This window comes from Lepisma saccharinum, chromosome 19 (genome assembly GCF_977018435.1).
Source record: "Lepisma saccharinum chromosome 19, izLepSacc3.1, whole genome shotgun sequence".
NCBI lineage: Eukaryota > Metazoa > Arthropoda > Insecta > Zygentoma > Lepismatidae > Lepisma > Lepisma saccharinum.
In genome coordinates, this window is record NC_139247.1 from 28,771,337 (window position 1) to 28,786,042 (window position 14,706).

Genomic DNA, 14,706 nt, shown 5'->3' on the forward strand with positions numbered 1-14,706 from the left:
CGGGAGACACAGAGTCGTTACCGCGTGGCGAGGCATCACAGACTCTTGACTAGGAGCAGGTTGATGAGCAATTATACATAATACACATTACGTACACGCACATGTGATACATTAAGAGTTTTATCGCTTAACGACACGAACGTTTGTGATTTCTAGTCCTATAATAGTATATATTATTGTTTTTTACATCGTATAAACATACGAATTTGTTAGTATTAAGGGTATTATTCATTTTAGAGTTTAGGGAATAAAATTTTTTTTTTTCATTCAGGCTACGGCAAACAAGGGAAAGTTATGTTTTGGTGGATTTTTTTTTGTATATTTGGTTTTTTATGAAAATATATGGAATTGGCGAACCTGAGTCATGTCAAGCTTTGCGATTTGACTTTTAAATTTTCAAAGGAGAAAATTTTTCCTAGGAGGCGCGAACGTATCAATCCCTAAGATTGTATGTTTATTTTATTAAGTCTCTCTGAACGCTTCATGTTGACCAGGGCATTCACTTGTTTTTCTCAGCTGTCTCAAGCCTCTTAGGCATGTTTACAATGCATTGTGTTGTGCCATGCAAACCTCCTGAGCATTCAGGAAACAGGTAACACTTCTGGGTTTGGTGTCAGCGGTTTGCATGGTAGCAATTATAATAAACACGATTCGGCGATTCGGCATCGAGGAAGAGCTCGATGGCCAGGGAATATAGAGGTGAGACAAGCTGGGAAGTGACTGGACTTTGGGAATTGAGTTGGTAGAGAGAGGAGGTCAGCAAGGCAGGAGGTCGATAGTGGAAGCACGCTTTGGTCAACAAGTTAGAAGCTTACAGAGGACTTCACTATTTTGATTCAGCTCAGAGACTTCAGTTAGACAGGTAATTATCCTACACCCAGCCATGATACAGGTTCAACGGTTCACAAAATCCAACGAGTTGCCATTGTCTTTTCAGTAGTTTAATTCCTTTGTGTAATTTGTACCTTTCGCATGCCAAGCAATAACTCGTCATGTCAATGACGAGTGGTCTCATCAAGAGGATGAATGATGAGTAGTTTACATCACCCCATCAATTAACTGGTTCAGATCCCTTCATTCTATAGAATGACACGATATAATGCAGGCTGGCATAAAGGGACTGGCAACGGAATCATTTTTAGTTTCTTATACCCCTGTACATATTTATGAGAAGGTTAAAGGCTAAGGGAAAAAAATTGAAACAAGTGCCGGTTAAGCTATATATATCCTGGGAGAAATTACTACTTGCAGAACTACTGAATACTCTTATCATGAACAACCACTGAACAAGATAATTTTGTATTTATGTAATCCACAAATATTTACAGAAAAATTGTACAATAAATAAATGTCAGTCCATATGTTGTTAATAATGTTAATATTCACACATTAAATACATGGATCTCAACATTATTTGAGTATAATAAATATATTTACATGCTTTATGTAAGAACTTATATGAGCTAACAGTTTGATTACATTTTGAGGATTTTAAAATTATTTACGGTTAAAGCCAGTAGTAAAGGTTATTTTTGTTTACAGCGTAATAAAATCATTATTACATAATAAATGCAAATTGATTATATTAAATTTAATAAATAAGGTCGTACAACTACAGAGTATAAACAAAACTTTATGATTTTTCAGGATAAAATTTGTCCTAATCAATGTAGTAATACTCAGGAAATAAAACTTGAAACATATAATCATCTATATGTACATAATACATATATAATTTTGTATTTTTACAAATGACCATTGCATCAGCACTGTGCAAGTGCAATAAATGAAGAACTACTACTTAAAATAAATTCTCCATTCAGCCTTAATATATGAGAAAACATATTCTACCAAAAATAATTTTCTGCACCTTCAACTTTCCCAAATAAAACATGTGAACTTCATAATAATTCCCCACTTATAAAATAAAGTTACTAAGAAAATCAATAAACAATGGGAATTTTGGGGAAAGTAACAGACTTCTCTTGAAGCAATGTATAATTTTCATTCAGTGAGTTCTTGTGGAAATGTTTAACATGAAAAAGCTTCATGTGTAGCACTTATAGTTTGAATGCGAAAATTTAAATCAAAAATAAATATTCATTTCACTTTATTTAGTGCTTATCAAAAGCATGAATGTCATGCTTACATTGTTGTGTTTTACAGGAAAATGTTTTACAATTTTCTTCGAAAAGAAGTCTATTACTTTTATTCTGCAAGATTTCTGTTATGCAAATAATATAAAATATTTTCAAATAATAACCTAATTGACACTTCAGAGACTTTATCAATGTTAGTATATATTCAGCACTAGTTGTTTAAAAAATAATTAAATTACAGTGTTGTGTTGTCAAAATCTAGATAACTGTAAAATGAACAAGAAGGTAGTTGCAGTTTGTATTCCAACGTTGGGAATAATAATAATACCTTGAACAATAATGTTGACAAATAATATGTCTGAGGTGTAGAATGAATGTGACACATGATTAAAATTAGTGAAGTACATGCAAAAGCAGAATGTTTATAATAAACAACGATAACATAAAATAATGGCACATTCAATACTTTTTTGTGCCTGTATAATATATTTTGCATTGGCGAGGAATGAAATGCTCTTTCGTTGGGAAAGACAATGCAAGCTAATAGACGCAAAGCTGAGCAAAATTCCAAGTTAGAAAAATGCTTGATTACAGAAACAGTATAAATATTTTGTCACACACTAAGTTTGAGAACAATGGTTTTACACATTATAATTTAATTATATGAAGTACATCACGAATGTAATGACTGAACGTACGTAAAACACACATACGGCATACAGGGTTATTTTAACACTCAAAGTGGATCTGGTGATTTTGGCTACGCTATGCAACTATATTGGTTCTACAAGTTTAGTACTTGAGTAACTCTAAAGTACATATTTGAAACAACAGATGATTTACTGCACAGGTAAAATGAAGTACATGAATATTAACAAAACAATTGATCAGAGGAAAAAGAACGTAAGTTTTATCATAGTAACTACCATTTTTAAATGTAAAATACTCAATGTCGTAAAAACTGAAAAGATATGAAAGTAAGTAAACAATATCGTGATGATTTGCTTCTCTCATAGCCAAACTGTGCTTGGCAAAGCATTCACAAGTTCAATTGACAAGAGTTTGAAGAGTTATTCCAAAAAAGAACTCCTTTCAAGTTGCTACCAAAATTGCCGTTATATTTTGCATCTTTACACACGTTTACCAATGAGTCACTTAGTCATACAATATAGACACAGAATAAATTTCACTACATTCCCAACAAAATGTCTTCTGAGTGAAGAAAACCTACTATTCCTCAGTTCGATGAAATTACATCTTGTTAGAATGACTAAGTTGAGCAGCTCTGAATAAAATAATGATTATTATGTTGTTACGCCATACTAACTCAATTTTCTAAAACGTAACGCACTTCCAACTAATTGTTTGGATGTCGACTGATATTTCTATAAGTTCGTTTCGACATAACAATAATATTTTCTAAGTTAAGAATATTATATTCCTCAGGTCACAATCGTCATTATTTCTAGCTTCTCTCTAAGCAACAAGTACGCATTAGGGCAGAATTATTCATACAGAATGTCCAAGAAACTGTAACTGAAGCTGCAACTGTAACATGAGTTTCATAGACATTAAGAACAAATTTTACAGTGTGTCCGGCTTAAAAGTAGGTATAATAAAATAAAAATTCATAACGTTTAACCAATAGCACAATATATAGTTTGAAAGATATCTCAAAATGTGGTGCTTACTGCTCATTGATGAAGAATAGGGTCGTAAGCCTATTTTTCTTCGCGGAAAGAACTCTGAATGCTGTACCTCAACTTCAACCTGATGTAATCTTCCAGCAAGATGGAGCACGGTGCCATTACGCGCAAGAAGTGAGGAGGGATTTCCTGGACCGTGAGTTTCCTGGACGCTGGATTGGGAGAGGCGTTCCTATCGCTTAGCCCCCTAGATCTCCGGGACATTACTCCGCTTGATTTATTCTCTGGGATTTTGTAAAGTCTCAAGTATACCAAATACAAGTTCGTGACCTTTCTGATCTACGACGTCGTATTTGTGCTCCAATCCGGAATTTGACTCTAGTAATGCTGCACAACGTATGGACGGAGCTTGAATATAGATTGGATACCTGCCGGGCAACTAATGATGCACATATCGAAGGGTATTAGATATGTAAAATAACGTTTTGATTTCCTCTATAGGTAGAAGAAAACTGTACGGCAATATCTTAATAAACTTATAAGTTAATTTTTCTTTTATTATACTTTAGGTCGGACATACTGTACAATGTGTCTCACTCGCTACTTTACCAGGCATTTTGGTGATAAATTTGACAAGATAGAACACCTAGGAACTAAACATGATCTGTACAAAGCTTATTCTGTGCGGACGGAAGGGAAGGGATGTGTAAGTCAGGTTGTTGGCCGAGCGGCGTGCTAAACGGTGGTGGTCTCCCTGTGGCGCAACATACCACACTTCCAAACATAGCATGGCTGAAGTTAAGCCTCTTTTGGGGCGATCATATCATTTGGCTACGGCTGTCGCTCGATCTTACACCGGAGATTACTTCCTCTGATGCTTTCTGAAAGGGAGAATGTACCGAAACAGACAATAGTCTATCAATGGATTGAAAGAAAGTATCGTTCAAGAAGTTCAATACGTGCCTCAGGATATGCTTTCCCGGACCTTGCAAAATTCGGGACGTCATGTTCAGGCCTCTCTGGACGCAAATGGCGACCATTTCCTCCACATATTGCGATGTCACTGCCACTCTCATAGACTAAGGCACGTTTATGCTCTCACATTCCGTTGCCGGGTAAGTAGCCACCGGGACACCCTATATAAGACAAGTCATTTGTTCGCGGTACGTGGAAACCAACACTTTCATAACACCAGTCTCGCCTCTTTACTGACAAATTCTGTCCTCCATACAGCAGGGTCGTTTAGTACGGACGTTGAGCAGGAGGGGGAGGGTGTGGTGGAGGCGGCGGTGCGTAGGAATTGTATGGAAGGGGGTGAACGTGGTACTCTTCTTCGACAGGTTCGTACGAGCTTCTCCGATGGTGATCTCCCTTGGAATGGACTATTTCGTAAGTCTGGGTCTCGTGGTGGTCGGATTTCTTGAGCGCCACGAGCGCCAACAGGGCGTAGGTTAAGGCGCTCATGAGGATGGCCTTGTACGAGATTGCCGCCAAGTAACCGCCGAATAAGGTCCCGAAGATCCAAGCCTTTGCTTTCAATCCGAAGATCAAGGGCATCCAGTGGCCTTTCTTGCCTCCTCCGAATCCTCCTCCTCCCTCACCACCTGTAAATATATGAATTAAAATTAATTGGCACATTCTATTCTGCACATACATGAACAAGTCTCACTATACTCTGTCCCGGGTATCTCTGAAGTAAGGCCGCGAAAAAAAGGGGAGGGGAATAAAGTGGGCAGAGAGAAGCAGAATACGCTGCTGCGAAGGCTGCAGTCGCTTTCCATCCTCCACGCAGTCCCGTTCCCTCTCACGTGTTCATTGGTAGAGCCGTCTAGCGTCACTACTTGTGCATAGACTTGTTTTCATTCGTTTGCTCCACAGATACCCGGGACAGAGTATAAATAGTCTTGCTAAACTACAAAATAAACCATGCTCAACCTAAGACCCTTTGATGAGGAGAAATCTACATATTTCCATGTGCTGTGTACAGTCATGGGAAAACGTATTTCCCCAATAGACCGTTAATACCAATATAGTCTTATGGGGGACGTATTTCTTTCCACGACTGTACGTACATTACCATGCTTTCGAATAAAATCTGCAAATATCAATTGGCACGGCATATGTTTCCTGCGTTATATTTTGAGGTTATGCAGAGAAGAGAACGCAAACGGTGAAAATACGTAGAAACACAAATAATCTTGTTCATTTACAACAAACTAAAGTTCCTGCTTATATCTCGTTCAATTATCTTGAATTGTATATCTTAAGAGGACAGTAACATAATTGAATTGAAAGGAAAAATTGTAATCCTCTGCCAATAGTAACTGCTTCCCTTTCTTACCGAACATTAATGTACAGTATAGTATGGCGAAAATATGTATACTGAAATGTAATTTAATTTTGTAAGTATAATGTAAGTAAACGATAAACGTTGCCTCAACACATCTGAATCAACACTTGTACGTATCAACACAACAGATACGCACAACATGTGAACATAAAGAGCACAGTCAGTACCTATGTTCCAAGTGTCCAACATCAAATATTTTTAATAGTGATTTGATAGTGTTTACAGAAATTGCTGGAATTTTATTAATGCATTGGGCAGCATTTGTATCTGTAGTGAACTTTCGAGCACAAGCTCCAGAAATCTCTAGCTGGGGGCTCGATTCAACGGCCACTTCCGTATGATTGGTTAGTTGGTTGATTTAGTGTTTTAAGTCAACTTTATGCACAGTAAGGCTAATCGGGACTGGACCTACAGTTTAAAGTGGAATCCGAACCAGTATGCGCCTACAACGGGTATCGAACCCGAGACCCCTTGATTACAAGGCGACGACGACTTCCGTATGAACGGAAATAATACCCTACAACTGGATATCCTTGTCTTCAACACAATACCAACGATGTACAGTGTTGCCAATTTTGGGTATACTTTATTTCCGGCCATACTGTAAATACGCTCTATTTTCACTCCATGCCCCTCACTCACCATAATGTCCCAGTAATCATTTGACCGCTTCTTTACTTCAAAGAAAGTTCCGAAAGATCAATTTCCCTCTGACAACCATAAGTAACGTCCACGTGGAGCCCAGTAAATCCTCCCCTCAAACCTTTCCCACCAATAGCGTCCGGTTTAGAAACTGACAGTTCTTGTCAAGTCCACGTAGAGTAAATGAGATGTTGCCAACTCAGTTTCTTTAGAGATTTCATAACGTGAGGTTGCGGTTACCTTTGCTACCTTTGTGTTGTGATATCTTTTTAATACAGTGCGGATACCTAGGGAGTGGAATGTCTAAACACTGCAGGTAAACGTGACAGCAGCGCTTCTAAGGAAAACAGGCGCTGACTCGAAACCAGAAACCCTTCCTCTCGAGCTATGTCAAAGATACCGAACTGGTTTTCCAATGAGGATTTATAAAACAGTACGACTCTTCAGAACTGTTCAGGATGAGATACGAAGGAGGGAAGGTCACCCCGCTACCTGTTGCTCGTTTAAAAAACTAGTACGTTTCTATTTAATTTTGTATTGGAAACACGGATGTCAATAAATGCGTCTACAGTGGATCTTTTTGCAACTATTCTCTGTCATAATGTAGGAACAAAGTCAATGTAAATAAGTACATGGGGGATGTGAGAAATCTAATTGGTTATTCCAGTGACAGGTGTGCAGGAATCTTGGCGCAGTGCATGTGATAAAGTCATACCAACGTGGCTTCTATATTGAAGTTGTGGGACCTTATATTTACATAAGCTGTCCGTTGATCATTACATTCAGACGAAATATAACACCTGCAACAACACAGGAAACAAAATGAACTATTCTTAGAAGGATTTACTTTAAGTATCTTCGCTCTTTCAGTGGATGCAGTCGCTTGCAAGTTATTTTACGAATTTATACATATTAGTTCGGTAGTTATGTAATAAATAGACGGAGGATTTTTATGACAATGAATGTTTCACTGGGATAGCTTATTTAAGAAATAAATGTTTTCTCACATGTTTTGACCAAAACGTAAGTAAATTAAACAAATTGATATTGTACAGTCACCGGCAATAAAATGGGACACCTAGATCCTGAAATACTCGCTTCTCTGCAAGGCGTTATGTGTGTTGCATAACGGTAGTATAAGTCGCCTGCAAATTTGCTATTAAAATCCACTTACCGCCGTACAGTTACGCAACACGCATAACACCTTGCAGGGAAGCAAGTATTTCAGGATCTAGGTGTCCCATTTTATTGCCGGTGACTGTACATATTTTGGAAATCATCTGTTCAATTTGGAAGCTAGTTTGCACAACTATTCAAAGACGTGTGTTCTCAATTAACCCGTAGCAATGAAACACAATTAGATGAAATCGTAGTCACTGAGGTGTATAAAGGTGTAAATGAGTTTAGAAAGGGGTGGCAACCTAAAGTAAATTTGATAAAATATAAAGACGGTGATTTTCTAGCTGACCCAAGCGATATTCTAAATAGATGGAAGAACTACTTTAATGAACTTCTAAATGTAGGAGATAAATCAGAAGTAAATGAAGTCCACACAGCAGAACCTTTAGTTCCAGAACCTAACTTGACTGAAGTTAAAGATGCTATTAAAAGGCTAAAGATTAACAAAGCACCTGGCATTGATTTAATACCAGCTGAGTTAATTAAATATGGCGGAAATTCATTAATATGTCAAATTCATAAATTAATTTGTTTAATATGGAATAAAGAAGAAATCCCTCAACAGTGGAAAGAATCCATAATCGTTCCTGTGTTTTAAAAAGGTGATAAAATGAACTGCAATAATTACCGTGGAATTTCTCTACTCTCAACAACATACAATATATTGTCTAACATTCTTTTAACAAGACTAACACCATATGCTAATGAAATTATAGGTGATTATCAATGTGGATTTAAACGTAACAGATCAACTACAGACCAAATTTTTCACATCAGACAGACACTTGAAAAAAAGTGGGAATATAATCAAAATGTCCATCAGCTATTCATTGATTTCAGAAAAGCATATGATTCGGTCAAAAGGGATAAATTATATAATATATTAGTAGAGTTTGGAATACCTAAGAAGCTTGTTAGTATGTTAAAAATATGCACCAGTGAAACAGAAAGTAAAATTCGTGTGGGTATTAATGTGTCTGACAAATTTACAATTCATGATGGGTTAAAACAAGGAGATGCATTATCTCCATTGCTCTTTAATTTTGCCTTAGAATATGCTGTTAGGAAGGTAAAAGAAACTAACGAAGGACTAAAATTAAATGGTATGACTTAGTTGTTATCATATGCAGATGATGTAGACTTATTAGAGGATGATATATATACAATTAAGAATAATGCTAAAATATTTTTCAAAACTGCTAAAGTTTGGTTTGGAAGTGAACAAAGATAAAACTAAATATATGCTTACAGGCCGAAACCAAGTGTTAGGTAATAATCAAAATCTAATTATTGATAACAACTCGTTTGAACCAGTTTCCAAATTCAAATACTTAGGAGTAATATTAACAAACGAAAATTATATTAAAGAGGAAATAAAAAGTAGGCTTAATTCAGGAAATTCATGTTACTTCTCTCTTCATAAACTTTTGTCTTCTCGTTTAATATCTAAGAAACTAAAAGTTAAAATATACAAAACCGTAATTTTGCCTGTAGTATTATATGGATGTGAAACTTGGTCCCTTACATTGAAAGAGGAACATAAATTGAGAGTATTTGAAAATAAGATCCTTAGGAAAATCTTTGGACCTAAAAGGGATGAGGAGACAGGTGAGTGGAGAAGGTTACATAATTTAGAACTACATAATTTGTATTCATGTCTAGATGTTATTAGAATAATTAAATCAAGAAGACTTGTGTGGGCAGGCCATGTGGCACGAATGGGAGAGGAAAGAGGAGTTTACAGGATGCTTGTTGGGAAACCTGATGATAAGAGACCTGTAGGAAGGCCAAGACGAAGATGGAGGGACAACGTTGAGATGGACGTAAGGGAAATCGGTAGGGATGGAAAAGAGTATATAGATCTTGCTCAAGATAGGGAAAGATGGAAGGCCTGTGTTGCTGCAGCCATGAACCTTCGGGTTTAAGAAGGCTAGGGAGTTAGTTAGTTAGTTCGTAGTCACTGAGTCCGGAAAGGGAATGTGTGTTCCTGGATGACACGGCTGAATTATTGTCATATTAGGATAATATGTTTGTTTATCATTTCTGTTATTTAGGTAAGTGATCTTTCATGAGTTCCAAGGTGGCTAAAAAGGATGTTATACGAATCCAAATAAAGGAGATTTGACTGATTTCACGTAACAAGATAACGTAACGTAAGCAAAGTTCCCCGTGAATATAGTACTGTGCCATAAAGGAACATTTAAGGAATGTGGGGGTAGAGCCCCACACATTCTCGGTCTCGGCCATTATGTAGGTGATGTGATCATCACAACGCTCCGTGACTTTTACCCCCGTGTGTTGCCCACAGGTACCCATTGATTTGCGGATGGGTGAGCCCCAGAAACGCTTAATGTGCGATCAAGGTCGGATAAATTCCGACATTTGATCACCCACCCCAGGAATCAAAACCCTGTCTCCTGCGTGGTACGAAGTCGTCCTACCAACTAAATAATAAGTTCAGAAAAAAACTAGATGAGTGAAGTACTGCACAATTTGTATTCCTGTCCAGATATTATTAAAATAATTAAATCAAGAAAAAGGGGAGAGGAAAGAAGAGTTTACAGAATTCTTGTTGGGAAACTTGATGGTAAGAACGAAGATGGAGGAATAACGTTGAGATGGACCTAAAGGAAATCTGTAAGGATGGAAAAGATTGGATTGATCTTGCCCAGGATAGGCAGATGGAAGGCTTGTATTGCTGCAGCCATACAACTTCGGGTTTAAGAAGGCTAGGGAGTTAGTTAGTTAGGCGGAAATGGGGAAGGAGATAAGTATATTTAATTTTCAACTATATGTGCATTTTATATGTAATATTTGAGGTAACAGTTTCTTGTAAAAAAAATTCTTGTCAAGGGGCTATGAATATCTAATCATATTTACTTCTGACATTCTTAATATGGATGGATACTGTTATCCATGTACAGTCACCAGCAATAAAAATGGAACACAAATATCCTGAAGTAGTGGCTTCGCTGCAATGCGTTATGTGTGTTGCATAACTCTAAGGAGATTGTCGAATTTGCTGTTGAAGTTGTCTCATCGCCGTAGAATTAGGCAACACGCATACCGTATTGCATCGAAGCCAGTATTTTAGGATAGGTGTCCCATTTTTATTGCGGATGACTGTACTTGCCCATGTTATCGACAGGAAATCCGTCTTTTGTAATAATTTGGAAGAGGAACGTGAGTTCCTTCATTTTCCTTTCGAAATATACGAAGCATATGCAATATTTTTTTCTCAGCCTAGACGAGGACGTACACATTAACGTAAGATAATGATTATTGTAAGTTCTTTTTTATTTTAAAAAAAGCATAGTTTAATATTGCAATATGAATATTAGGGTCTATATGTAGTTTCGATATAATATTTTCAGTGAAAATTGACATTGACACTTAATATTTTGTGTCTTGATTGTACAGAGATCAAAGAGTATTGAATATTCAACAAGTTAAATCAATGTAATTCCTGCCTTTCAATCCCTGATTGTCGTATAGGTGTGTTTCACCTACGTCACAAACTGTTGCATTGTAGTTCAGAGCAGCCATGATTGAGACCAGTTCTTCTAAATATACGGAATTCAAGTGTTCAGACGTTCGTGATTTAAAACAAACGAGCAGATGTAACGAACGCTACGTGGTGGATATTTCCTTGCAAACGGCAAATAAAATTGGCCGCAAACATGGTGGCTGTGAGCATATTGACGTTACATGAAACCCACCTAAAGGAGTCAGATTGTCTGAAGCACTATCAATCTTAGTAATAATAATAACCCGTGGCTCGACAGCCCTCGAAGGACCTCGGCCTATCTCCCGACTACCAGTCTCTCTTACATGGTCCTACCTAGATGTGTGGAGATCTTAACCGGTCATGGGATGACGTCGGGTCAGCATGTCGAACCCCCAGCCGTTATAGGATATTTTTATGATCTGGTTACGGTACTCACTCGTAGCTCCCCAATATCCTCACGATGGTGGGTTGCCACCGGTCCTATACACAGGCCGAAAACCCAGAGACTGAACCCAGGCGGACTCGAACCCATGCCGTTTCGTAGTCGGAGCCCAAAGCACAACGCCATATACCGCACGGCCACAGAGGAGGACACTATCAATTTACTGATTATATAGACATTGCTATTAGTAATATTGGATATTACAGTTTCAGTAGTTTCATTAGTTGCCGTGGTTTTGGGTTCGATACCAGGTGGAGGCACATAGTGGTTCGGATCCCACTTTAAACTTTAGGTACAGTCCCGATTAGTCTTACTGTGGGCTTAAACCAAGCAGTTGCCGTATAACTTTACAGCCGTTGATTAGAAAGTGCAACTCGTACTTACGTCCTTGGGAAACCTCTTGTCCATTCGCTGTCTTGTAAACATGGTCCAGGTGAATGTCCACTAGGTCGTTGTCTCCTTTCCTCTTGGATATCCTGAGAGCCACTCCAGGAATGAGCTTGTCCAAAGAGAACCTTATGGCGTGCGTCGTGAGCAAACTGTTGAGTCTTCCAGAGAGCATGTTGTCTAAGGTCTTGCCCCTTTCCTCAAAACTTCTCGGGAGATTCTCCTCCAATTCGTTCTCAGTCAAAGTGTTTGAGGTCTCGACCTCCTTGGCTACACGGATCAAAGTCAAGGACTCCGTAAGCGGCAGATTGCCAGCCTTTGCAGCCTTGTCCAGCGCTGCGATGGCCTTGACCTTGACGCAGGATACAAAGTCTTTCGCCAAACATTCGCCAACCACCTTCGTGAGGATTTTCATTTCCGTAAAGCCAGAAGACGCATCCGGCCTGTCGGAAGCACTTTGGGACAACAGTACAAAGTCCATTAAGAAACAAACTGACAAGCACACCGAGAGCAGTTGAACGCGAATCATATTGACGCTCTCAGCCGATCGTCACTCGCAGATGTTCCGAGCGAAACTGACAACAATAAGGACCCATTCTTTTATTTGTACGACGTCAATCTTTGAGCGCGCGTGCCAAGTTATGTGGTTATTTGCTTTATGGGACAAATTCCCCCCGCGTACCTAAATTGTAAAATGCTGTCCTACTCTTAATTGTTGCAAAAGAAAAAATTGTCACACTTGTTAGCGACACGTGATGCAAAGGTCTGGCGACCAACTTTCAGGAGGAGAAAAAATGAACGGAAAGAGTGCGCTACGAGTAATTGAGACAAAGTTTCCGCTTGTGTTCAGCCATCTTCACACTCTTCTTAACATCCTGCATCCTTCTTCACATACCGGAGCTTAATCTCTACTTCATCTGAGCCGCTGCGTGTAGCTCTTTCCGCTTTTCTTACCGCACGATAAACAAAACATCCTCCGGGAATATCTGGAGCGAAAACTGCAGCCAATTTGACGCCCTCTTGCCCTTAATCACACCTGTGTTGTTCATTTATGATTTCGTCTGCTTTGCTTGTGCTGATTTCCATTAAGAAGGTTAAGCTCCCTTTTACGGTCCTAAGCATTCATTATAATTAAGCAGCAGAGGCAGTTAATAACTTCAAACAAATATGCCTAGTGGTAGACCGCGTCTTATGCTGCAAACCGCAGCATCCATGACTCCAGAAGATCATATAAAGGTTCAACTTCTTTCAGAGTTTATTTACTTAAAGTTTCAGATACAGTACTGAAACTGTAGCAACAAGAAAATAAAAGCAACAACAACAAAACAAGAGAATACAAGATGGCAGAGAAAAAGAATGTTACACGTACATTCTTAGCGATTGTCGGAAACTGACAAAAAAAATATCAATATTTACAGGCACGTTTAAGTGAGAGAGCCTATAGTAAGTAAGGAGACCGCTGTAGAAGGTAATGCCTTGTAGCGCGAATGTGATTGAATTGGTTGACTAGGAATTCTGTTTTAATTTTGCCGTTGGTGGTTTGATACAAAAAATGGTCAATATATTCCCCAAATCACACAGCACAGAAGAATACAGAATGGCCAATAGACTTAGCTAATGATTGAATCTAAAATAACCGATTTATTTATATATTACGTCTTGTTTGTCATGGCAAAGTTAAGGCTTTGAACCTTTATTACCACTCAACAATATTTACATCGAAATATCAGTAAACGAAAATTAGAAAACAATTTAAACCATTACATAAAAGGAGGAAATATTGAAAACAAAGAAAGAATATAAAATTAGAAACAAAATTGGAAAAAAAGAAAAAAATACATACAGGAATACAAGTCTAACCTTATACTCAAAGATACACAAAAAAATACACACACACACACACACATACACACACATGCGCTCACATATTCATGACAGTAATCTGGAATTTGGAATGTTAAATTGAATAAGGGGTTTCAGTGTTTTTCTGCACTTAACTGGATTTAATTTGTCTCTAGCGTGCTAAATTAAGACAACTTTCATAACGCTTGGAAGCGTTTCCCGGTACTATATAGATATTGCATTACGCAAAACTAATGTGAAATGAAGCAAAATATGAAAATAGTGCTCACATATTTCCTGTAATCTATGTCGAAGCTTGTTTTAACGATACTTCATACTCAGTTTAATTAATCTGACTCGACCTACAGTTTAAAATCATTCTATCGGGGATTGAACACGAAACCTCTTGAATACAAAAAGATGGCGTTTCGATTACACCATATTGGAAGTTCCTTTGCGTGCTATAATGCCAGGTTTCCCGGATTTGAATCCCGTCCTGTGTATGGGTGTGTGTGAGTGTCCCTTCATCAATTTCCTCATATCATCAATCATCTTCATTTTTTAATTAGACAAAAGTGGCAGAAAAACGGAGTAAAATAAACAAAATCAAT

At 37.9% G+C, this 14,706-nt stretch overlaps 1 protein-coding gene across 1 annotated transcript; it reads right to left on the minus strand.

The window, feature by feature from the left end:
• Positions 1–1,475: 1,475 nt before the first annotated feature.
• Positions 1,476–12,812, minus strand: LOC146003091 (uncharacterized). The gene is made up of 2 exons (XM_083141263.1): positions 12,251–12,812; positions 1,476–5,349 (listed from the first exon to the last, which is right to left on the minus strand). Exons 1-2 carry the CDS (start codon positions 12,780–12,782, stop codon positions 4,988–4,990), a joined length of 894 nt encoding a protein of 297 aa, XP_082997389.1. The 5' UTR covers positions 12,783–12,812; the 3' UTR covers positions 1,476–4,987.
• Between the last annotated feature and the right edge of the window lie 1,894 nt (positions 12,813–14,706).